Below are 25541 nucleotides of genomic sequence, written 5' to 3' on the forward strand. Positions count from 1 at the left end.
TAAACAACAGGAATGCATTTCTCACAGTTCTGGAGGCTAAACCCAAGATCAAGGCACCCACAGATTGTTCATAGGCAGCTCTCTTTTCGCCTCATGTCCTCACATGAGGGAAAGGGCTAGAGAGCTCTGTGGGGGTCTCTTTTATAAGGGCACTCAGCCCATTCATGAAGGTTCCGTTCTCAGGACCAAAGCACCTCCTAAAGTCTTCATCTCCTAATACCATCACCTTGGGGGTTAGGATTTCAACATATGAATGGGGGAGGTAGGATACAAACATTTAGTCTGCACTCTACAGAACTGATGTTTGTATTACGAAAGCCAGCACAGTGTCCACCACCTACAGTGCACTCAACCTATGTGTGTCAGATCAACGTGTGGAAAACGGTGTGTAGACCAAGACTCTAAGGAAATAGGGAATGGGGATTGAAACAGTAATGAATTTGGATGGCGGAATTGTTGATGTTTCCGAATGTCCACTATTGGGTTACAGAGCTTTTGAAATAAGCATTTAAAATGTATAGTTACTACACAGGATTGCAGCTACTTTTAAATATTCAATAATTGTCATTTGTAGGTTGGTTTTGTCTTCCTGATTTTATGGTCAAACCCCCTCGATTATCTCTCTACTCTTTTGTATTCCCATAGCCTTCGGTGCATTGCTCAACTCACCGTGCGATACTTGTTGATTTTAATATATGTGTGTGTGCATACGTGCACAGCAACTGGGTTGAGGACGTGGGTGTGTGATGCAGAATGCATTCCTTCCCGTCCTTTTTCCCTTGAGCAGCTGCAGCCTGGATGCTTTCTTCCTCGGGGGTGGAGGCAGAACCGCTGACCCTTTAGCAAGTTGTCCCTCACAGAACAGGTGTCTCCCCCTCCTCTCCGAGAAGAGGGAAGGCTGGACGCTCAGTGACATAAGCAACCGACCAATAAGAAGTCAGGCTTCTGCAGTCGCACCAATGGGCGACTGGGGGCGGACCGCGTTTCCTAGGAGCCCGGCGGGCTGGACTGGTCCGCCAGCAGCCGCGGAGTCTCCAGCGCTCGCGCTGCCGGCGGCGGATTCCGCGACGCCCGGCGGCTCCGGTGGCGGCGCCGTTCGCCCGCCCGCGCTTCTCCCGGACGCAGAGCTCGAGCACCTCCCGGCGCGGCGCGGCTCCCCGCAGCTCGGGCTCCGGCAGTGGCGCGGCTCATGCCCCCGGGCTCAGAGCGCGCGGGTGGGCCAGCCGCCGCAGGGAGATAGGCCCCCGGGGGCGGCGGCGGCGGGACCATGGCCCGGAGACCCGGGGCGCCGGCCGCCTACGGGGAGGAGTTCTCCTTCGTCAGCCCGCTGGTGAAATACCTGCTCTTTTTCTTCAACATGCTCTTTTGGGTGAGTCTTGGGGGGTCGCGGGGACAGCTGGGCTGCGCAACACCCCCGCAGGGTGGAGTGGGCTGCCCGCGGCTGAGGAGGGGGTATCTGCGGGTCTGGGTGAGCGCGGTGAGAGGCGCTGCCTAGTTTTCCAGGCCAATGGCACTTTGGGGTAATTTATCTTGGGGAGGGAGACCACCGTAGCGCCGTTTCTGGAGGGGGCGTTGGGTGGAGGGCATGCCAGGGATTCGGTAAAGACTTAATGGGCATTCTCTGGGCATCAGATGAAGGTCTGTGCCAGGCCAAAGGGGGAGGAAGGGGGTTGAGCGAGAGGAGCAGGTTTTTCTGTTGGACCAAGGCAGACCCACTGGTACATTCATAACGAGGGGACTTTCAGGCCTGGGGACTGGGAGGCCCTGTTGGCAAAGAAAAAGAGGAAGGGGGGAAACCCAGACCTTCCTTCCCTCAGAGAGGATGAGTTCAGGGTCTTTCTTCTCTTCCCTTTGCAGGCCTCTGGTGCCCCCTGTCCTCAAAGGCTGAGAAGGGACAGGAATGGCCTACAGGTGATGCCTTTTCCGGCACTGTCCCAAACTTTGCCCCAACCTTTCTCAGGACCAGATGCCATTCCCTGGGATCTGATGGTCTTCGGCATCTTTAAATGGGACCCTATGTTGGGCTGGAAGGCCAAGGCTCTTTTCAGAATCTTCTGCTTGGGGGTGGAAAATTGGAAAAAAAATATTGCACTGGGTTTACCTGGATTCTCATCCCACTCTGCCATTAATTGTTGGCTTGACTAACCTGAGCAATGTATTCACCCCTGTAGGCCTTAGTCCGCTCTGTAAATTCAAACCCAGTCTGATCAGGGATGGCAGGAATACTCTGCTGGGACTGAGGATCCAGCTGGACCAGACTGTGAAATGCTAGTTCTGTCCTATTTCACGTCCAGAGTCCCTGGGTTCGAGTACATAGGGAGCCCCCCATTCCCTTTTTCTCTCCCAGCTCCCACTACACCAGAGCTGCTGTTCTAGGTACCCATTACGCTTGCCCCTCTCTGCCTGAAACCTAAAGTTCAGACTTGCAGGAGGGAGTAATTACGAGACTAAAATATGTTTCTGAGGAGAGAGAGCCAACCAGGCAGCTAAGCCAGTTATTGTAAAGGTTTCACAAGGGCCGTGGTGTGAAGAACAGACACAGAGCACATAAGTGCTCGCCTGTTGGGACAAACGAGAGAAATCCCGGAGGGTGGTGAGGACAGCTTTCTCTCAGCCATTGTACTGGGAAAAATGAGATTCAAACTCCTAACAAACTCTCAGTTTTGAACTGGAAAAAAGTATTAGAAGACAGCTTGTCTAGCACCTGCATTTTATGTATGCGAAAGCTAAAAGCACAGGGATGTTTATTGTTTTACCCAGGGTCCAACAGCTGCTTAGTAGGCTTGATCTGGGATTTTTTCTGCTGAACCACAGTGTGTCTAGGGGAAGTCCTTGGCCCAGATGGCTGCTACTATAATGGGAGTGTTAGCAGTATTAGTAGTTAACCAGTCATCCTAATTTCCCATGGTCTGGGTTCTGCTTCAGCTTGAGGTTAGGGAAGCACAGAAGAAAACCTCACCACCACTCTGCCCAGAGCTTGGGGATGTCCTAAAAGGAACTCCCTACCTAAGGGCAAGTCCCAAAGCAGCTAACTACATTGTCACTGAGTGTGCCAGGCCAATGATATGCGATCCTCAGAGCTGGCATTAGCATTGCAGGACCTCAGATCCTCAGACTGACTTCCTCCATCAGCCAACGCTCCTCCACAGCGTTTGGCACCACACCCTTCTCTGTGCTCCCCAGTGACAACAACAGCTGGGCGCATCTGTTGCACTTGTGTTCATGGTCATTTTCTTGGACTTCCCCACTCCACCTCACCCCCATTTTACCAGACAAATGACTTTCAGAGGCTGCAGCCAGGGAATTTGACTCCATAGACCCGTTTACCTTGGTAAAAATGCTTCATTCAAGGTCAGAGGACCTGGCTAACCAAGCTGGCCCCACCACAAATTAGAGAAGAGCCCCTTGTTGACCCTACTTTAGACTCATAAAGAGTCAGAGGCTCTAGAAATAGCACACTGAAGGACAAGAGGCCCAGTTTCTTTCTGGCACCAACTTACTGTGTGACCCAAAGCCAATATCTCTGTCTCTCTGTCCTTAATCTTTCTTCTCTAAAGGAGAACATTTTTCTGCTTCTGTGAACTATTTAAAGATGAATGCATCACTTCGGGGACTGTTTTCTTTCTTCAAGACCTGGGGCTGGATCTAAGGATGTATCTCTCTGTGTCCTGGTAACCATTGGATAGTATTGACCTTCCCAGGGGACAGTACCTTGTGGACGTTCCTGAGTGTCACTTCTCCCCTAAGCCCAGAGCTGCAGGGTTTTATTCCACACAAATGCAGCTAGGGATGAAGGGCTGCTTCTCCAGATCAGGGTCTTCTTTCTTCCCATCCCCCCTCCAGGGGCTGGTTACTGGGTTTTCTTTGTTGCAGGTTTCCTGTACCCTAATTAAATCCCTTTCTTCTGCCCAGGAGGCACCCATGCTTGGGACTGTCGGCCCTCTCCTCTTTTCAGACAGATTGTTCTGGCCAGCTGCCGGTGGGGGGCTGTGTATGGGTGGTGTCTATGTGTATGCCTGGAACACATTGGGAAGGTAGCCAGCGTCGTCTGGGCTCATCCGTAGTGATGGCAGTGGTGGCAGTGGCTATTACATCTGCTTTTGCTCTAGGAGCCCTGACCCTTGGGGCACTTGGAGTCTGACTCAGAAACTCTGTTGGAACTAGGACTAATTGAACCTCTTTCAAGTTTCAAATCTCACTTTCTCTTTTGCCTGGGAGTTCTGATCTTCTCCCCAGAATCATTGGGATCCCATGGCTTGGAGTAGTTGCCTCAAGATCCCAAAAGTTGTATTTCAAGCTTTCAGTCAAGAAATAGCTGGCTTGCCCTAGCCGGATAGATCAGTTGGTTGGAATAGCGCAGAGGTTACTGGTTCCATCCCCAGTTAGGGCATATATGAGAACAGATTGAAGTTCTTCTCTCTCTCTCCCTGCCTCTCTCTAAAAGAAAGAGAAGGGAAGGGAAGGGAAGGGAAGGGAAGGGAAGGGAAGGGAAGGGAAGGGAAGGGAAGGGAAGGGAAGGGAAGGGAGAGGAGAGGAAAGGGAAGGGAAGGGAAGGGAAGGGAAGGGAAGGGAAGGGAGAAGAAAGGAAAAAGGAAAGGAAAAAAAAGGAAAGGAAAGGAAAGGAAAAAGGAAAGGAAAGGAAAGGGGAAAGAGGGAAAGGGAGAGAAAGGAAGGGAAAGGGAAAGGAAAAAGGAAAGGGGAAAGGGAGGGAAAGGAAGGGAAGGGAAAGGGAAGGGAAAGGAAGGGAAGGGAAGGGAAGGGAAGGGAAGGGAAGGGAAGGGAAGAGAAGGAATAGCTGGCTTTCCTCACCTCTCTGTATGGGACAGCTCTGTGCAGAGGGCAGACAGTGGGTGGCACATGCTTTATCAGCCTTGGGCATACGTTGGCAGGAACATTATCAGCACTGCCCACAGTAGCCGCCTCCTTCCTTGCTGGTCCTTTTCCCACTCAGGGTAACACTTGGGGTGGCTTTTGAATCAAGCAGCATCCAGAAGCTCAGGCTTCCAGCCCCTGTTTCAGCCCAGGCTTCCTTGGTGTCCATGCCTCCAGGCTCCCGTGGCATCTTATACATACTTTGATTGCCACACCCCTTATCTGTGCTATAATTCTGTTTATTTATGTCTCCTTCTCTAGACTTCAGGGTAGACTCTGTTTTATTTACTTCTGGATTCTCAGTGTCTAAGTCTGTTTGGAAAGAGTGGGTACTAATTGAATGTTTACCAGATGGCAAATGAGAGATCAGACCCAACAGGGTGGAAGCACCACGCCCTTCCTCCCTCTCTTATGGTCACTAGTCTGCCAATATGCTGCACAACCTTAAGTCCTTGGACATTGCTGCTGGAGGGTATCCAGCTGTATTCTCTACACTGGGTCCTGTGGTCCTCTCAAGCCAGCTTTGAAAAAATAACAGCTATCCTCTGCAGCCTCTCCCTCGGGGCCAAGCATAATTGCTGTCTACAGCACCCAGGATTTTTTACTTCCAAAGCAGCACACGTGGACCCCTATTCAGGTCCTCCCTGGGCTGATTCAGGCCTCTGATGAGGTACGCATCTTCTTCAAGGAATTCTCTTTCTTGTCCAGCACTAATGGATTGGAGTCCCCAGGGCACTCAGAATGCTCTGGACCACCTGCAGCACCATCTGTTATAACCTGACTCAGAAGCCATGAGGTCATGACCAGGCATCAAGCCTGGAAGAAACCCCTCCTGAGTAGTAGAGGTTCCTTCCTACCACCCAATAGATACCACCAGCACCCCCAAACACATATACCTAAATGTACTAGGAGGCCGAGCCCACCCCACCCCTCTTCCCCACAGACTAAGTAGGCTGCAATAAGTGAAGAGATCACATACCTTTTATTAAAAAGAAGAAAAAACCCCTCATAAACACGGATAATAGGATGGTGATTACCAGAGAGATGGGGGTGGGGGAGGTAAAAGAGGAGGGGATTAATGGTGATAGAAGGAGACTTGTCTTAGGATGATGAACACACAATACAATGTACAGATGTACTATAGAACTGTACACCTGAAACCTATATAATTTTATTAACCAGTGTCACCCCAATAAATTCAACATATAATTGTTAATGTTCCCCCATGTCCTTAAAATTGGGCATCAATCTTTTTTATTTTTTTATTTTTGAAAGAGGAAGGGAGAGACAGACAGAAACATCATTCTCTTTCTGTATGTGCACTGACTGGGGATCAGACTGGTAGCTCTGTGTATCAGGACAATACTCCAATCAACCGAGCCATCTGGCCAGGGCTCAATAAATATATATTTTAAAAACACCAAAAAAACGCCTGACCAGGCGGTGGCGCAGTGGATAGAGCGTCAGACTGGGATGAGGAAGGACCCAGGTTCGAGACCCCAAGGTCACCAGCTTGAGCGCGGGCTCATCTGGTTTGAGCAAAAGCTCACCAGCTTGGACTCAAGGTCGCTGGCTCCAGCAAGGGGTTACTCGGTCCACTGAAGGCCCATGGTCAAGGCACATATGAGAAAGCAATCAATGAACAACTAAGGTGTAGCAATGCGCAACGAAAAACTAATGATTGATGCTTCTCATCTCTCCGTTCCTGTCTGTCTGTCCCTATCTATCCCTCTCTCTGACTCTCTCTGTCTCTGTAAAAAAAAAAAGCAAAAAACCAAAAATGAAGATAAGAGCCAACCCTTTGCTGTCAAGTCACATGCATGCCTTTTTAAAAAAATTTTATTTATTCATTTTAGAGACGGAGAGAGAGAAAGAGAGAGAGAAGGAGAGAGGAGCAGGAAGCATCAACTCCCATATGTGCCTTGACCAGGCAAACCCAGGGCTTCGAACTGGCGACCTTAGCATTTTGGGTCGCCGCTTTATCCTCTGCACCACCACAGGTCAGGCACATGCATGCCTTTTTAACTCCCCTGGTAGCTCTGTTTGCCTCGTACCACACAGAACATCATAAACTTTGAGCAGTCTTTAAGAAGAATAAAAGAAAATGTGTAGCACCTCTCAAGGTCTTGATATTAGGCTATGCATCAGGACGGTCACTCCAGGGCCATGAGTTTGAGCGTTTAGATTACTTTGAGTCCTATGAACTTCCCTTACTCACTTGTAAACTTGAAAAACCAAAACCAGCCATGGCCCGATTAAGAAGCTAAAGGGTTGGCCCCAGACATTGGCGAGGAAAGAGCCCTGTGGGCTTCTGCACCCAGCAGGACAATTCTGTCCAATCCAGTGGGAGAAAACCAAGAGCCAGTTTCACATGGAGAGTTGCCATCTCAAAAACCCAGGAACACCAGTGCTAGTGCGGCCACAGAAGGACCAGTGTGTGTAGATCTTGAGCAGTGAGAGAGAGGGCCCAGCTTTAGGTCTAGCCGATTTCCCTAACGTCATTCAGAAATAAGAACCGAAAGGACTATAAAATGGGAGGTGCAGACACTTCCCTCCCAATGTCCCTCTGGATAGGAACAGGATTTTGATTCCCACAAAGGGAATCACTCTAATCTCAGTGGTCCTCCACCACCACCTTCAAAAGAGAGGAAGACATTTCAAAGAAGAGGAGAGGACTCTGATACAGCCTCCCACTGTTTCAGTGGGGACAATGGGGAGACGGACAAAGACAGGGTTTTTTCTCGGGGTGCGGGTGGGCTCTGTGTGGTGAGGCTGTGTTTTCCCCTTGCCAGGCACTGTTCCAGGGACTTCCCTGCTGGCACTATCACCTCCGGTGCTATCTTCCTTCCCCATGCCTGAGCCCCACCCAGTTTAGAGATTACCAGCTGCTTCCCCAAAAGAACTGTAGACAGCTTCTTCCCACCTCGTATGTCCCAAGGTGAATGCACATGTCCTGAGGTTGCTGTGAGGCAGAAAGAGGAAGGCAGCCACGTGGCTGAGGTCATAAGGCTCTGGAGACATATGGACCTAGGTTCTAGACCCATTTCAGCTGCTCACTGAGTGAACCAGGGAAAGTTACTTGGAGTTGTGGTCGGAGCTCAATTAACTGAGGCCCTTAATCTCAACAAAATGTAGCTACTACTATTGTTGTTAGAAATAGCTCCTAGAGGTCACCTGTTGGGGTTGGACTTGAAGTTAGGACGAGTGCTCCTCCTGACAAATGGCAAGTAGATGGGGAATGAATCTGGTGAGGTAAGGGGTAACCTTGAGCTTGACTTCCTTCAGCCTTGAACCCCCTTTGCTCACGTTCCTACTGTTAGCCAGAGGGAAGTGATAATTAGTGAGGTCTTTATATTGTATAGTGTACAGAGAAGTTTTATACTGTATATATTATAGATTCAGAGATCCCACTCTTATCTCCGAGACCCTTCCCTAGGCTTGACACACTGCCTTGGTGGAAATGGCTCCAAGAGCTAATTTGCCTGTAATTATTGACATTTGAGCACCAGATCCAGAAGACCTTTTGTTCAGGACCTCAACTTAGGGCCCTATAACCCTTCCTCTTCCAGCACTGATGTCCCTAAAGTTGTGTCCTGAGGGCTGGAGTAAGGTCATTTCTCACAAACCTCAATCAAACTGTGGCTGTCTTTTCCCAGTTTGCAGGGAAAAAGAAATCAAGATAATGGAGGGAATTTTCTGTTTTCTACTATGAACGTTAATACCTGTGGCTACTTATCTGCCAGAAAGTGCGAGCCGAAGGCAAAGGGAACGGGACAAATAGCAACCAAACATTATGGAAAACTAGGGAACTATTTAGAGTAGTAGCTGTAATATTATTTTATGAGATGCAGAGACATATGTCTAACAGCCACATTGTCTGTTTGTAAAGCATTCGTTATTTCTATGATAGAAATTATGTTGTGCTTCCTCACATAATACACTGAGGACACATTATTTCTGTCATATCCTCGTCAAAAATGTGTCCTCTGATTCAGATTGTGAGGAAACAATCAGTTTCAATCAATAAATACAAATTGAGGGACATTCTGCCAAACAACTGGCCTGGCATATCAAAATTGTGTAGGGTATACCAACAGAGCACTGTAGCTTGCCAGTATTCTGTCACCTTACACTTTGGTGATTGCATGCAGGAGAATCCCAGTTTAATAAAATCTGATGTTAACCATGTCAACACAATAAGTGAAAAGTTTAAAAAAAAAAGAAAGTCTGATATTAAAAAATGAGGATTTACCAAACCTATACATCAAGGGTGGCTATTTTAAAAATATATATTTCCTCTTTTTTTTTTTTTTTTTTTTTTTCACAGAGACAGAGTCAGAGAGAGGGATAGACAGGGACAGACAGACAGGAACGGAGAGATGAGAAGCATCAATCATTAGTTTTTTGTTGCGTGTTGCAACACCTTAGTTGTTCATTGATTGCTTTCTCATATGTGCCTTGACTATGGGCCTTCAGCGGACCAAGTAACCCCTTGCTCAAGCCAGTGACCTTGGGTCCAAGCTGGTGAGCTTTTGCTCAAACCAGATGAGCCTGTGCTCAAGCTGGCAACCTCGGGGTCTCGAACCTGGGTCTTCCGCATCCCAGTCCGATGCTCTATCCACTGCGCCACCGCCTGGTCAGGCTAAAAAATATATTTACTTTTTAAGAATAGTTTTAAATAAAAATTGAAAAGGTAGTACACAGAGTTTCCATATACCCCATATTCGGTTTCTCTGATTGTTAACATCCCACAGGAGTATGATATATTTGTTATATATACTTTATGCAGATTTCCTTAGTTTTTACATAATGCCACCCAGGATAACCAATTTCATTTAGTTGTTATCATTAGGTTTTTCTTGGCTCTGACAGTTTCTCAGATTTTCCTTGGTCTTGATGACTTGGACAGTTTTGAGGAATACTGGTTACATATTCTCTCCCTGTATTGGAACTTGCCTGATGTTTTTCTCCTGGTTATATTGGGGTCATGGGGTTTGGGGAGGAAGACCACAGAGGTGAAGTGCCTCATATGATATATCAGTGTTTTCTCTCTATCTGTGTTGACCTTAATCACTTGGCAGAAGTAGACTTTTGAATTTCTCCACTGGAAAGTTAGTTTTTCCCCCTCTTTTCCATAATGTACTCTTTGGAAGGAAGTTACTGTGCGCAGCCCAGACTTAGGAGTGGGGAGTTATGTTCTACCTCCTTGAGAGAGAGCAGTGTCTATCTACATAAATTATTTGGAATTCTTCTGCATGAGAGATTTGTCTTTTCTCCCCCGTTTATTTATTTATTTAATTATTTATATCAGTTTGAACTCATGGACATTTATTTTATATTTGAGGTAATACAGGGGGTCCTTGGGTTAAGCAGTCTTGACATATGACATTTCGAGTTTACAACACTCACTCCCATAAAAACTTTAAAAAATTGAGACATGAGTGTTTCAGCTTACGCTGTTAGCATTGTACTTATGGACTATGTGAGTGAACTAGTTTGGTTGCATGCAGCAGAGAAATACGCAGTATTCTTTTTCTGTGGCTTAGCTGTGTTTATATGTTCTAGATCAGTGGTCCCCAAACACCGGGCCGCAGACCGGTACCGGTCCATGAGCCATTTGGTACCGTCCACAGAGAAAGAATTAATAACTTACATTATTTTCGTCTTATTTATATTTAAGTCTGAACGATGTTTTATTTTTAAAAAATGACCAGATTCCCTCTGTTTCATCCGTCTAAGACTAACTCTTGACGCTTGTCTCGGTCACATGATACATTTATCTGTCCCATCCTAAAGGCCGGTCTGTGAAAATATTTTCTGACATTAAACCGATCCGTGGCCCAAAAAAGGTTGGGGACCGCTGTTCTAGATGATGATTTTACAAGTGTGTTAGGATAGGTAAGTGACTTAGGCTAGGGTGTGTTTCGACTTACACCAAAATTCAGGTTACGTCACTGTCGTAGGAACAGAACTGTGTTGTAACCAAAGGATCGCCTGCAATTTCATACTTCTTGATTTTGATGTCCCTTTGACATACCTACATCACTGTGAGGTTTTATTTTGGGGGTTTCACTTGTTTTTGAGCATTTCTTTACTCTCTGGTACTACAAGATGCTCCAGGCTGACCTTGGATATTTCCTGCCCCAGTTCTAGAATCAGTCACTTTCCAAGGAGCCTAGAGGATGGCTATTTTCATTCTTAGGTGATTACTCACTTCACAAATGGATAAAGGTACTGGTGCATGCAAAGTATTTTATATAATTTGATCAACAACTCTTCAGGAACATGCCTTTTGCTGAACTCAGCTATTTTAAAAACTGTGTCTACTTTTTTAAAGTTTCCAGCAAGATTTCATTCTAGCCAAAAAATGAAAAGCCATTGCAAGAAAAGAAGTGTTTTTATCTCCATCCTCATCATGAAAGGAGGTCATTGGTGATACTGTGGGGTGTTAGAAGGGTTTTGTGGCAAAGTCTGATATATTGGGAATAGATTGGAAGTTGGATTCAGTCCAGATGTTGCCACTGCCCCCGTGTGCACTTGGTCAAGCATCACTTCAATATTTCTGCCTCATCTATAAAAAGAGGTGAGTGGTGGAGCTCATTTCTAAGGTTTTATTCAGTTCTAAAGTGCTCTGCTATTAACAACGGTAGCACTACTTAGGGATGGCAGGAGCTTTGAGGCATTCAGGATGGGAGATGTGGGCAGGAACAGAATGTGTGAAAGGGCAATTTGTGACTGCAGGAGAAGGAGGCAGATCAGTGACCAAAATGCAGAATTTTGGGGTTAGCTAGTGAGCACCAGATAAGTGGTATCATTAATGATCACATTAAATATAATATTAATGGCATTATTTCTTAATCTTGATTGTAATGTAGCTTGCAGCTGCTGCTCTAGATCCCTGGCTGAGTGCGGTTTAGGCTGTGGTTCTCAAATTTGGCTGCACATTGCAATCACTTGGAACACTCAGAACTACTGTTGCCTACATTTCAATGCCAGAGATTCAGATATACTTGTTTAGGGGTACAGCCTGGCATCAGGACTTTATAAGTTTTCCTTTTCCTACCCCATTCTAATGGCAGCCAAGGTTGAGAAGCACTGCTTTAGGCTATCGATGCTCTTGGCTATCTCTCACATAACCATAGGTCTGCTTATGGGCAAGGGCCACACCTTACTCATCTTTGCAGTCCTCAGAGTGCCTTGTACATAGCAGCTGATGAAGTGGATTTGGATAGTGTAGAGTTTCCTTTTGCTGCTGTAACAAATTACCACAAACTTAATGGATTACTATAGCACAAATTAATTTTCTTACAGTTCTGGAGCTCAGAAATCCAAAATAACTCTCACTGGCCCAAAATCCAGGTGTCAGTAGGGATGGTTCCTTCTGGAGGCTCTAGGGGAGAATCCATTTCCCTGCCTTCTCCAGGTTTTGGAAGCTGCTTGTATCCTTGGCTCATGGCACCCCCATCACTCCAACCTTAGTTTTCATTGTCTTACATATCTCCTCTTACCCTGGCCCTCTTGCATCCCTCATATAGGGTCCCTTATGATAATATTGGGCCTGACTATATAATCTGCCCATCTCAAGTTCCTTAACTGAATCACATTTGCAAAGCCCCTCTTGCCACATAAGGTAATGTATTCACAGGTTCTGGAAATTAGTTCAGGACCTATTTGGCAGGACACTATTCTACCTACCACAAATAGAGATATAACAACTGCTGTAGCTACAGGCCCACACATGGAATTAAGTTACCCTGTGGTACATGACATCTCTTTATTTCTCTTTCTTGTTTTAGCTGTGTTAGGATTTAATCAGAGACCATCTCTTTTGGAAAGTTATACCCTCATGAAAGCGTACCATGTGAACAAACTGTGAGGCACCAGAAAGCAACAGAAATAAAGAGCAGATACGTATTTTGAAGTGATTCAGTAAAGTGATGTTCAGAACTGGAATTGCCTAGGGTGTTTGAAAGGGCAGGCAGAGGTGCTCAGTCGCTCTGGCAAAGGGCTGTGCCTCTGGGCCTGGGGGATGAGTGGGTCTCTGTTGTGTGGTTTCCTGGCTGTCCACCCTCATCTCCACCCCATTGCTCCCTGGGCCTGGTTTTGCTTAGGACAAGAATGATCTGCCAGTTGACACCTTCAGCCCCATCCTCAGCTCTGCAGGCAGCTCCCTAAACAAAGAGTATGAGGACCAGCAGACAACACATGTGGCCCTGAGTCAGACACAGTGTCAAATGATTGGGGAGTGAGCCAAGGGGGCTGTGTATATAGGCAGGGAAAGGTTCTGAAAGACAAGGTTTTAGATAAGGGTTTCCCATTTTCTGCTGAATTCATCAGATGGTAGAGACCCCTGAGGAAAATGTCTTTACTAAGGGATTAGTCTGCCCCTGTTACCTGCTATAGGGGCTCAGTTCCCTTCTCCCAAGAAAGCCCCAAGATGGCTATATCCAGCTGGTCTCTGTCTTGAAAAACAGTGGAGTCTAGCCAGCTGTCTCCCCCACTGAGTTGGTCAGGCCCCTGCTGCTGAGAACTCCCTCCAGCCAGAGCTTGGCCCAGGCTATTGCCATGGTGACAGCCAGCTGCTGCTTAGCACCAGCCTGGGGACTGGGCAAAAAGAAAGGGTGGCCCAGGGATGTGCAAACTGGGCAGCCGTGCACTCCTGGAGGCCTTAGGGATGGCAGAAGTCCCATTTGGAGACCCCTGGTAGTGCTGACAGATTTGTTCTCTCGGGGCAAAGTCAGGAAGTTCGAGAGGCCTACACTCCTCCATTCCTCTACACCAGTGGTTCTCAAACATTTTGAAGTTGGGGCACACTTAAAATCCTACAAATAATTGTAGGTGCACTATATACAAATTTCTGAGAAATATCTTATCATAATTAAGTCAAATATTAAAGAAAAAATATAAAGTCCAAGCGTGCTTCTATGGTAATTAAACAAAATAAATATGACAAAATTAAATTTATTCTGACATTAAAAAAACATTTTTATGTTACATTTTTTGAGCTATGCATTTTAGAATTTGTAAAAAAGAGGGGTTAAAAAATAAAAAAACGAGCCTGACCAGGCGGTGGCGCAGTGGATAGAGCGTTGGACTGAGATGCAGAGGACCCAGGTTCGAGACCCCGACGTCGCCAGCTTGAGCGCGGGCTCATCTGGTTTGAGCAAAATCCCACCAGCTTGAGCCCAAGGTCACTGGCTCCAGCAAGGGGTTACTCGGTCTGCTGAAAGCCCACAGTCAAGGCACATATGAGAAAGCAATCAATGAACAACTAAGGTGTTGCAACGCACAATGAAAAACTAATGATTGATGCTTCTCATCTCTCTTCGTTCCTGTCTGTCTGTCCCTGTCTATCTCTCCCTCTGACTCACTCTCTGTCTCTGTAAAAAATAATTTTTTAAAAAAAGTTAAAAAAAAGCCCTGGCCAATTGGCTCAGCGGTAGAGCGTCGGCCTGGCGTGCAGAAATCCCGGGTTCGATTCCCGGCCAGGACACATAGGAGAGGCGCCCATTTGCTTCTCCACCCCCACCCCCTCCTTCCTCTCTGTCTCTCTCTTCCCCTCCCGCAGCCAAGGCTCCATTGGAGCAAAGATGGCCCCGGCGCTGGGGATGGCTCCTTGGCCTCTGCCCCAGGCGCTAGAGTGGCTCTGGTCTCGGCAGAGCGACGCCCCGGAGGGGCAGAGCATCGCCCCCTGGTGGGCAGAGCTTCGCCCCTGGTGGGCGTGCCGGGTGGATCCCGGTCAGGCGCATGCGGGAGTCTGTCTGACTGTCTCTCCCGTTTCCAGCTTCAGAAAAATACAGAAAAAAAAAAAAATTAAAAAATTAAAAAACGACACAAAAGTTATCTTTATATATATATAGATACATTCTTAGTAAGATTTAGTAAATTCGGCAGGTCCCAATGCGAACGTGTTAAGTTTTTTCATTCTTGTGTTTATGAGAAACATGAGCCTTATGTGTCCTATCGATTTCTTCAATGTTTGGGCATATATTTGAAAGACAAACTCTCATTTCCTCATCAATACATTGAAGAATTCCTCTCTTTTTACTCTTAATTGTGTTGAATGCAGAAAACCCCACCATACATGTCATCTTAACTTTACACCAAACAAAGGATAGAAGAAACTTGCCTCCAGTCTTTACGGGAACATGGGGGGTAACAATGCAGCACCACAGCTTAACAGCCTTTTGCAACCTAATCAGGCAAGTGAGGTGGGGGGTTGAGCAGACTGTCAGCTTACAGCCAATTCCCCACACCTCTGTCCCCTAAAAATGTAAACTCCAAAAACCCTGTTGGTTGTTTGGTCCCCAACAGGCACATATTTCTCTGGAATACCATAGGGTGCACCTGGAAATCTTCTAGGGCGCACCAGTGCACCCTGGCGCACACTGTGAGAACCATTGCTCGACACCATAATCAGGTTAAAAAGATAAATGTTCCTTTTCAAAGGGAGTGCTGCTTTTATTACACACAAACATTCACACGTGCATTCTTTCACTCTGGTATGCACTTTCACTCTTGCATTTGACACCATATTGACTTTCAAGAGAGAGACCTGGGAGTGTACATCTACTCAGTCCTGCTTCAACTTTTAGATCTGCCCTTTGATTCAGCCGGCTCAGAATTCAGAACTTTGTGGAGTTTCCATGTGACGCAGGGCACGTTAGCTAACTTAGTAATGATGGATAATATTTATTGTCAGGCATTGTGGTGCCTACTTTCTATACATTATTTTATTTAATTTTCATCTAGTTTTTTAAAATGTAGTTGTTTTTAATTTCATCTTTAGATACAGAAACTGAGGCTTGGGATTTGTCTCGCATGGGCTCAGGTCTGAGTCACCCTGAAGCCCATGTTCTTAACCACTGTGCTTAACCTTGTAAACTGTAATATCCTCATCTGTAAAACAGGGAGATATTGCCCCACAAGATGACTGCATTGTGACAATCGAATGAGATAATCTTGGTAAACGCTTTTTATGGAGGTAAAGCACTGATAGACACTATCAGCTGTATCACTGGGGAGGAGGAAGATGCTTATCTCTGGGTCCTGGGAAAGCTTCCTACTCTCCTTTGAGGTTACTCAATGACAATAAGGCCTCTGGTTTCTAAAATCTCAGGGTCTGGCTGGTTCCCTGTCTCCACAGGTTATTTCCATGGTGATGGTGTCCGTAGGAGTCTATGCTCGACTGATGAAGCACGCAGGTGAGCAATGGGTTCCCCATTCTCTCCCCACAACTCTTGCCAGGCCCCTTTCTCCTCCATCTCCTTCAGCCCTGGACCACTCTGTATGGCCAGGAGCCACCATCGTGGCCATTCACATGCAGGTTCCCATTGGATTCGGGCAGACGATAAAGAAATGGTGGAGTCAGAGGATGGTGGGCCATTGTGTTTATTGGTGTCTCACCAAGACAGGCAAAGCCACAAGAGAAGACAAGGGAAGGGCAAGGGATCAGGGAGGCCCCTGCAATGGTGATAGCAGGAACCAAGAGAGCAAGCTCCTGGTCTGCCTCATTTTATAGTATAGAAATCAAAACCTTTAATCCAATATACAAATAAGGAAGTCTCTGATACACAGTCACTTATCTGAGGCATAATGGGATTCCTCATGAGAGTGCACCACCCCATATCATGCAATCAGTCAAGGGTGTGGGGAAAAGCTTAGTCTTAAAACTAAGCGTTAGGCTATAACCACCTGGCCTGCTTACAGCCTGTCCCCCACACACAATGCAAACTATAAGCGAGCAAACATATATATCAATTTACAAACTTATTTGACCAACACACTCCTTCCCATATAAGCTATGGGCCTAAAGGGAGCCGCCGCCCTCTAGCCAAATCCTGGAAGCTTGTACCTGTGCCAATTCACCTGGATTTCCCAGAGCTCCCACAAGTCTCCTAAATACGCCTGCCTTTTAGGCTTAGGAAGTGTCTAGGAAAGAAGGCAGGCCTCTGGGAGCAGAGAGCGATCAGAGGCTTCAGCCCCTCCCTCCCTCCCTCTCTCCTGGAGTAACTCGACCTCCATTCCTGTTCCAGTGCACAAGTCTCCAGGAAACGCTCAGCAAAGCTGGTGAGCCTAATCCCATTCTAATTCTTTTCTGGAGCAAAAGTGGTCCCTCTCTCTTGAGTCAAAGCATAAAGGCTCTTACTTCGTTAGTTTCTCAAGTTAAATGCCACAAACCCTGCTGGACCCTTTTTGTTTTCCCCATGGGAGGGCAGTACGACCTCCCCCTAACCTTCACCCAGTCACACTGGACATCCCCCTACTAGAGGAAGAGAACATTCATAGGTCACCCTCCACCCATCGCTGGGTGCCATCCTGAGTCAGCAGCAGGCTCAGACTGAGAGAGAACCCCTTCCCCCAGAAGCAGCCTTGGCTTGCCTGGCAGTGGATCCAGCCATCCTGCTGATCGTAGTGGGCGTCCTCATGTTTCTGCTCACGTTCTGTGGCTGTATTGGATCCCTTCGTGAAAACATCTGCCTCCTGCAGACGGTGAGCTGTCAGGGGCCCCACTAGAAAGACCCTGGCCCCGTTCTCCCTATGCCTCTTAACCTCCCAATGCCGTTCTTACAACCTTTCAGTTTCTTCTGTCCCACCCCACCCCGAGGCCTGTGCTGTCCACTCCTCACTCTAGAGTACAGCCCAAGTGATCCAGCACAGGCTGACCACCTCCAAGACAGCATCCCAGAGGCAGCAGCCTTTATTGTGTAGCGGTCATCTGGGAGAAGTCCCCAGTGGCCCCTTAGTTCTTCCCATGGCCTTGGGAGGGGCTACTGCCCAACATGGTAACAGCCTTTTCCTGCTGTTGCCCACAGTTCTGTGTCTGCCTCACCATCGTGTTCCTGCTACAGCTGGCTGCGGGGGCCCTGGGCTTCATCTTCTCAGACAAGGTAATGTTGGGAGCGAAGGGCTCCTCAGGTGTGAACCAGAGGAGGAAGGGAAAGTTCCTGCCTCTGCTTAGCCTGATTAATTAACCACTGCCCTCCTTCCGCTGAGAAGCATCTGCCTTTGCAAGTTTCTCCTTAGTGATGAATGAGTGGCCTTTAAAGTCACTGTATTTAAAGAGGATTTCAAGAGTGTAAGGCATTCCCCTCTGACAGTCTGAGAGGCCAACAGGGAAGTAAATTTTATGAACATAAAGTTAATCTGCAAACTTTAATGGCAAACAACTGGGTAAAACTCAGTTGTTGAGTGGACCACAGACAACAGGAAGAGCCTTTTACTACTTTTGAAAAAATTGCCTATTGGAATAAACAGAAGGAAGGATGGAGGAAAGTAAACAAGATTTTGAAGGTTCTTACCATATCTGGGTGCAATTGGCCACTCAGTGGCAGTTCCTTTCATTCAGAATCAGCATTCCTTTCCCAAAGGGCCAATGATTGTAGTGGACAGAGTATAGGGCTATGGATAGGAAACTTTGGGAAAAGTAGTGGAACAAGCAGGAAGACAGCTGGGGAGAAACTATGAAGTTGAGAGCCACTGCATTCATTCAGAATGTCCTCCTAGTCCTTCAGACTTAGAGAAATCCTGAAATGGTAACTATAGATGTAATTTTCTTATGTCCACTAGGGGTCAGTGCCTTAGCTCAGTAAGCCTTTGTCTACTAAAAAGAAAAGTTTCTCTGCTTTGCATCTCTCAGCAAGTATTTTGTGGTAATAGTATTCAGAAGTAGATAAATATTTGATTACCATGAAATGTGGCTCTGTAAAGTGGCAACAGCAGGCCCACTGGTACCTGAGAGCCCAGGCATTAATGGGTGTCAGAACTGGCCATCTTCCATTACTAGGACTTGGTTCTGATTTCAAGGCTAACTTAAACAAACAAAGATGACCACTGTCTACTGTTATTTCTGCAGGGAGGAGCAGGTTAGAGTTTGGTCCTGTGTTCTGATTCCCTACTCATGTCTCTGGCAGGCACGAGGAAAAGTGAGTGAGATCATCAATAATGCCATTGTACACTACCGAGATGACTTGGACCTGCAGAACCTCATTGATTTTGGCCAGAAGGAGGTATGGGCTAAAAGGCTGTGAGCAAAAGTCCATGCCATCTCAAAAGAGGCCTCAGCCTTCAGGCCTGTGGGTGTTTTCATTACTTACCAGAGTAATGGATTCTGGGAAAGGGGTTGGAAAAAAGCATGCACGCAGGGTGCTTTTAAAGTACTTCTAAGGGCACAGAACAGTACACATAAAAATCTACCACTTCTGTAAAACAAGAGGGAGGAAAGAACGTGTATTTCTATTTGCAAAAGTAATCTGAAAGGATAAATAAGAAACCGTTAGAATGGCTGCTTATAGGGGGATGAGGAACTGGGAGGACATTTAAATATTAACTTCTATCAGAAGTTAAATTTTCATGAAAGTACCGCAAGTATTGAATTTGGGGTTACAGATAAGTTTTAGAGAGTAAACAAATTTGTAAATTTGGAACCTGCAAATAATGAGAAATAATGAGGATTGGCTATCATTATGTATATAAATGTACATGTATATATGTGTATATGTATCTATGTATATGTGTATATGTACACGTGTATGCATCTAGATAGCATATACGTGTTCTTTTGTTCCACTATTGACACACTAAACCATCATTATATATTTTTTTAAAGTTAAAATTTAAATATTGTGATGAAATATACATACCATATAATTTATCATTTTTAAGTGTACAGATGTGTGGCTCTAAGTACATTCACATTATTGTACAACCATCATCACCATCCATTGCCAGAACTTTTTCATCTTCCCCATCCGAAACTCTGTACCCATTAAACACTAACTCCCCATTTCCCCCTCCCCCAGCTCCTGGCAACCACCATTCTCCTTTCTCTCTCTATGAATGTGACAACTCTAGTACCGCTTTAAAAGTGGAATCACACAATATTTGTCTTTTTGTAACTCGCTTATCTCATTTAACATAATGTCTTCAAAGTTCATCCATATTGTAGGATATGTCAAAATTCCCTTCCAAAAAAAAAAAAATTCCCTTCCTTTTTCAGGCTAAATAACATTCCATTGTATTTATATACTACACTTTGTTAATCTATTCATCTTTTGGTGCACACTTGAGTCCTGTGGCTGTTGTGAATAATAGTGCTATGGATCAAAAGCTAAATTTTAAATAAAAGTGCTTTTGAGAGCAGCACCGAGTTCCCCTGCCTTTGGCACAACAAACACTGACTGGATCCTTCTTGATGTCATGGAGTAATTATGGGCCCACAATATTGAAGGTTCTCCTGCTATGTTTTCTCTGCATTAACACAAATGTTTGCAACACTGAGCTTTTATTGATGTCAGTCAGTATTTTGAACACCACCTTTTGCCAGGCTCTATGATATGCAGGACTACAAAACCAGAAAATGTCCTCAAGGAACTCAGTGTAATGGGTAAAACTGTATACATACATACATACAAACATATATGGCTATGATAGGTTATAACAACATCTATGAGAAAACTTCACTTGAAGGCCACTGAGAAACCTGAGCTCATGTTTCAAGGTTGTGTTTAAACACAACCTGAATGTACAAGTGTAAGCTTGCCATAGACTCTTGGCTGCTCTGAGGATTCTCCTGGTCACCTCAGTGTGAGGGTATGTGATTCTTAACCTCTGTGATGGGCTTTGTTGCAGTTCAGTTGCTGTGGAGGGATTTCCTACAAGGACTGGTCGCTGAACATGTACTTCAACTGTTCCGAAGACAACCCCAGCCGTGAGCGTTGCTCTGTGCCTTACTCCTGTTGCTTGCCTACCCCCAGCCAGGTGAGTACACGTCACACCTCATTTCCTCTTGGGCAGGAATCTAAGTTACATTCGATTAGGGCAGCCACAATTGGGAATCCTTATTCCTTAGCTTAACCAATCAATTTTGTTGGGACAATTGTCAGATGTTTTTCTTTGCCAAATCTCATGACTTTGTTAACCTTTCACTCCTGTAGCCCACACAGGTGTTCAGAGGGGCAGGTCTCTAAAGCAAGAAGAGCTGGACTTGGATTTCTCAGCAGGAGGAAAGCCTGCATTTAGTGACTTCCAACCTAGCATCCTCCACATATATTCTCTGACAATTTAGGAGTTTAAGAAGGGTGGGAATCCCATCAGCTAGGGCCTGAAAAAAATATTGGAATGAAGTCCCATTTGGCTTTTTAACTCTCTCCCCAGGCAGTGATCAACACCATGTGTGGCCAAGGTATGCAGGCTCTTGATTACTTGGAAGCTAGTAAAGTCATCTACACCAATGGCTGTATTGACAAATTGGTCAACTGGATACACAGCAACCTCTTCTTACTTGGTGGTGTGGCACTGGGCCTGGCCATCCCCCAGGTAACCTACCCTACAAGACTTGTGGGTCCCACAATTCTGCAAAGACTCCTTTGTTTTGGGGAGGGCACCTGGGGATCAGCTAGGGTGTCAGGCACAACATTGCTGAGGAGCAGGGGATGAGATGATACTGGCTGGGAATATTGAGTCAGGGAAATCAGGGCATCACTCATTGCTCAGGGCCCAATCCTTCTTGCCTCTCCCAGCTGGTGGGAATCCTGCTGTCCCAGATCCTTGTGAATCAGATCAAAGATCAGATCAAGCTACAGCTCTACAACCTGCAGCACCGGGCTGACCCATGGTATTGAGAATCCATCCTGCACTTCCTCACTATGGCAACAGGCAAGCCTCATTACCAACAGCAGTGTGTACAGCTCTCAGCGTCCAATGGAGATTTGGATTCCAGCCTCCTTAGCAACAGCCCAGTGGGAAGAAGCAAACTGCAGACAGGCAGAAGGCAGGTGCACAGGTGGCTCAAGTCTTGGGAGGATGCACCTCCTCTCCCCTTCCCAGCCCTCCACAGTGTGAGAGAGTTACCTTGTATTGTTTCTAACCTTACCCATTTGGGTTTGTGTTGTTTTAAGTTTTGTCTGGGCAGATATGTTTGAGAACGGCAGATGCCAGAGTGGTGGGGGTACAGCTGCCGCTTTTCACAGAGGCACTGTAACTGACAGCTCTTCTAGGCTGCTACTGAGCTTGAAGGACACACTCAGATTCCAGCTGTTGCCAGCCAGACCTAGCTGGAGAGTGGACCCAGCAGCCCCGCCTGGAGTCCAGTTGGCATGGTACTAGCTCCAGAAGGGAAAGGAACGGAGCAGGCAGTGAGCTCGGGGGTCGCCTGGGGACAGTTGTATGTGTTGGGGAGCAATGGAAGGCGTTATGTTTACTACATGCCTGCCCTGCCATCATCCCAGGTAGAGTGAGGTACATCCTGTCCCTCCCTCATTTCCATGGAAACATGGCAGCAAGGGCAAGGGGGACAACAGCAGCCAAATTCATTCCCCTCTCACCCACCCCCTTTGAAAAAGTGTTTGGGACCATGGTCTCTATATTCTGCAGCCAGCAGAGGTGGAACTGAGCCACAGTGCTTTTGAATTCCTCCCATCGGGCCCTCCCTCTCCAGCAAGTGGGGTGGGTTCCTTTAACCTTGGCAGTGAGCAGAGGAGGCCAGGTAACAACACCCCCACCCCACCCCCATTCCCCTGCGCCAGAGTTCAGTATTTCTACAGTGTAAGAAGCAGGCTTTTGCTGGGGCAGGGGGAGCCAGAAATGGCAATAAAAGTTTGTTGACCTGGGCTAAGCTGGACTCCATGGATTTTCCATTCTGGCAACTAGTAGGGGAGGGGTAGAAGGCCCAGCCGGTGGGCCTTCCCTCCAGGCGGGGGTTGGAGACTCCCCTGAATGCCACAGTGCCTCCCCCCACCCCATCTCTCTCAACCAGGTGTCCTACTACTCCCTCCCACAACCCGCTCTCCATCTGAATTAGGACGAAAGATCCCAATTCTGAACTGGGAATGGCGTTGATTTTTATCCCAAAACTTGATGTGGTTTTTTTTTTTTTCCAAACTAAAATGAACTAAAATTAATTTGCCACCCAAAACTTTAAGGATTGGGGCGGGTAAGAGTACATCTGACCAGGGTCTAACACTCTGCCTGGAGGAGACAGAGAGGAGGAGGGAAAAGGCCATCTCTTCACTCCCAGTCTGGGCCCTCTAGCCCCCTCTTCCAGCTTCATCTGAAGGAGCTCGTCAGCACAGCTTGCTTTGGGGAGGACTCAGAAAAACTTTTGAGCTGGGAATGGGGCTTCCTCGCGCCCAGAAGAGCGGGCGAAGGCGGGAGCTGGGAGGCCCCCAGGCGCTGTGGGTGGTCCTCGCGTGCGGGAGGCAGCCGCCGCCTCCGCCCCCCCTCCGGGAAGAGCTGTGGGCTGGCCTGCGTGATCCGTTTGCATGCGGGGCGGGGGGGGGGGGGGGGGGGGGAGGGGTGGGGGGGGAGGGGTTGGGGGGGGCGATGTTTCCTCGCCTCCCGACTAGGGGGATTGGCCTGGCCAGAATCCCTCCCACGCTGGGAGGCTGAGTTGTGAGTTCTCTCCCCGCCCCCAGTTTCTCCTAAGCGAGCCTTCTGCTTCTGGGAGGGCGCCTTTCCAGCAGCCGCCTGGGGCCCCAGCCAAAATTTAGTTCCAGCTAGTAACAGAACGGAAAGAAAAAAACAAAATCATCACAAATAAAAAATTAAAAGTAAGGGCCTTTCATTCTGGGACAAAAAAGTGAAAAAGCACGCTTTCTTAGTGCCACAGACATTCATTTTTATACTTTTTTTTCTTTTGGGTACGCGGACCCAGAAGTCCGTGTTTTGGGGTAGGAGTTGGGGTGATGCATCTGCCCTGTTCACTGGCTTTTGAGGAGCTCACCAGACCGGGGGCCTCTTGGCAGAAGAGACCAAATAAATGGTAGTCCACAGCACCAGGATTCAAACCCAGATTTCTTCAACTTCAAGCTACGCTTTTATGATACTTGACTCTACTGTCTCGGTCTCTAGCCTTCTGGGTTTTGACAAAAGGGTCGGAAATTTCTGCCCAAGCTCCAGTTCTTGTAACACCCTGAGCAAATGTTAGGAAGCTTGGTAGTATGGTTCAGTGTTTTTAGCTAGATTCGTTTTTCATTGTTTCCAGTTCTCAGTACCTCTCTAGCTTTCTTTCTTTTTGACCTGATGCTGGGAGGGGGGGAAAATTCCCCAATTAAAATTATTCTTCATTGTTATTTCATGTTTCAAATTACTTTGCTCTCTGAACTTCCATATTTCTAATAACTCTAGTTTCAAGCATATGAGGTTAACAACAGTGTCTTAGAATCTAGGTTCAAAGGTGGGTGACCAGAAGGAGATTGTTGAGGCAGCAGAAATCGGGCTATCTAGCAGAAATGAAGAGAAAAGACTTGGAAGGTGGTGAAATTTGTCTGCGGTGACAGGGGAAGAAAAATACCCATAGGTTCTGTGGGCCTCAAACCTACAACTTAAACAAGGGCTTGAGTCCAGGAGTGCCAATTTTCAAATCCAGGATGTTCAGTTAAATTCTGATTCCCTCTGTACTCACTTTCTGATGCTGCTGTAACAAATTACCACACATTTAATGGCTTAAAACAACCCTCTGGAAATTTGTTATCTTACAGTTCTGGCTGTCAGAAGTTCAAAATAGGTCTTACCGGACTAAAGCAAGGTCTGAGCAGAGCTGAGCTCCTTCCGAGGGCTCTAGAGGATCCATTTTCCAACTTCTAGAGGCCACTTGCATTCCTTGGTGCCTGGCCTTATTTTACATCTTTCAGAGCACATCATTCCAACTTCTTCTGTGGTCACATGTCCATTTTCTCTTTGACTCTCCCGTGTCCCCCAATGGGACTGTTGTGATTATATTGGGCCCACCCAGATTATCCAGAATAATTTTCCCATTTTAAGATTCTTATTTAACCACATTTGTAAAGCCCCTTTTACCATGCAAGGTAATACAGACACAGGTTCCAGGGAGTAGGACGTGGACATTTTGGGGTGACCATTTTTTAGCCTACCACACACACCCTTTTCCCACTCTTGGGCATGGCTTATGGTGGGGGAGATGTAAGACTGAGCAACTGTTGGATCCTAACAAGAGTTTGAGGAGTTTTCTGGCCCTTGTTTTAAAAATTATTTAACATTTATTGAGTGCTTATTGTGTAGACTTAGTCCCACCCCTAAGACCAGATATGTAAACAGTGTCAGGGACTGGTTTCAAAAAGGGGATGCAGAAAGGGCACAGTTTCTTCCATCAGAAGAGTTCTGATCCATTAATCTAAAATGGTCAGGAACATTGTGAAAGCCGCCCTCCCCCCAATAAATTTAAGCAATTAGATGTTTTCATCCATATATAAAACACTTAGAGGCGGGAATAAAGCAAGGGGGTAACCATGCTCTCAGGTTGGAATTTAAGGCTGAGTCTTCTGCCAGCCATGCCAGGAAACTGGTAAATCAAGCAGATGAATGGAATAGCAGAGAGATTCCAGAAATATTTTCAGCTATCAGTACAGGTTGACTAATAAACAGAAGAAGGGGTAATTACTAATAAAAGATGTTAGGACAAATAGATTATGCTAATTATGCTATGGAAAATAAGTAACTTAGATTAATATCTCACCTCATACACTGAAATGCTTTCCAGAGGGTAAAATAATTAAATATTCAAAACAAAACAAACAATGAATCAGAATATTTTATTTGTCCCAACTGTAGGGAGCTTCAGTGGACAGTTTTCTTTGCATCTGCCCATATCATAGTGATCTTCCTTTTTTGGAAACTGGCATCCTACTCCTCAAACCATAGGAGGGGTGAGT

At 46.5% G+C, this 25541-nt stretch overlaps 1 protein-coding gene across 2 annotated transcripts; it reads left to right on the forward strand.

Annotated features, from left to right (window-relative positions):
• Window positions 1-1018: 1018 nt before the first annotated feature.
• Window positions 1019-23150, forward strand: TSPAN33 (tetraspanin 33). Of its 2 annotated transcripts, none has more exons than XM_066362661.1 (8): window positions 1019-1369; window positions 16019-16076; window positions 17237-17364; window positions 17688-17762; window positions 18786-18881; window positions 20503-20631; window positions 21028-21189; window positions 21393-23150. In XM_066362661.1, exons 1-8 carry the CDS (start codon window positions 1268-1270, stop codon window positions 21492-21494), a joined length of 852 nt encoding a protein of 283 aa, XP_066218758.1. In that variant the 5' UTR covers window positions 1019-1267; the 3' UTR covers window positions 21495-23150. The 2 variants fall into 2 exon arrangements, with proteins under 2 accessions (XP_066218758.1, XP_066218760.1); XM_066362663.1 differs by having other exon boundaries at window positions 17240-17364.
• The last annotated feature ends 2391 nt before the right edge of the window (window positions 23151-25541 follow it).

Source organism: Saccopteryx leptura, chromosome 2 (assembly GCF_036850995.1).
Source record: "Saccopteryx leptura isolate mSacLep1 chromosome 2, mSacLep1_pri_phased_curated, whole genome shotgun sequence".
NCBI lineage: Eukaryota > Metazoa > Chordata > Mammalia > Chiroptera > Emballonuridae > Saccopteryx > Saccopteryx leptura.

Coding starts and splice junctions, on each gene's coding strand:
- TSPAN33 (XM_066362661.1), top strand. CDS start 1,268: ATGGCCCGGAGACCCGGGGCGCCGGCCGCCTACGGGGAGGAGTTCTCC. Junction 17,365..17,687: donor ACATCTGCCTCCTGCAGACG/GTGAGCTGTCAG, acceptor TGTTGCCCACAG/TTCTGTGTCTGCCTCACCAT. Junction 21,190..21,392: donor TGGGCCTGGCCATCCCCCAG/GTAACCTACCCT, acceptor TGCCTCTCCCAG/CTGGTGGGAATCCTGCTGTC.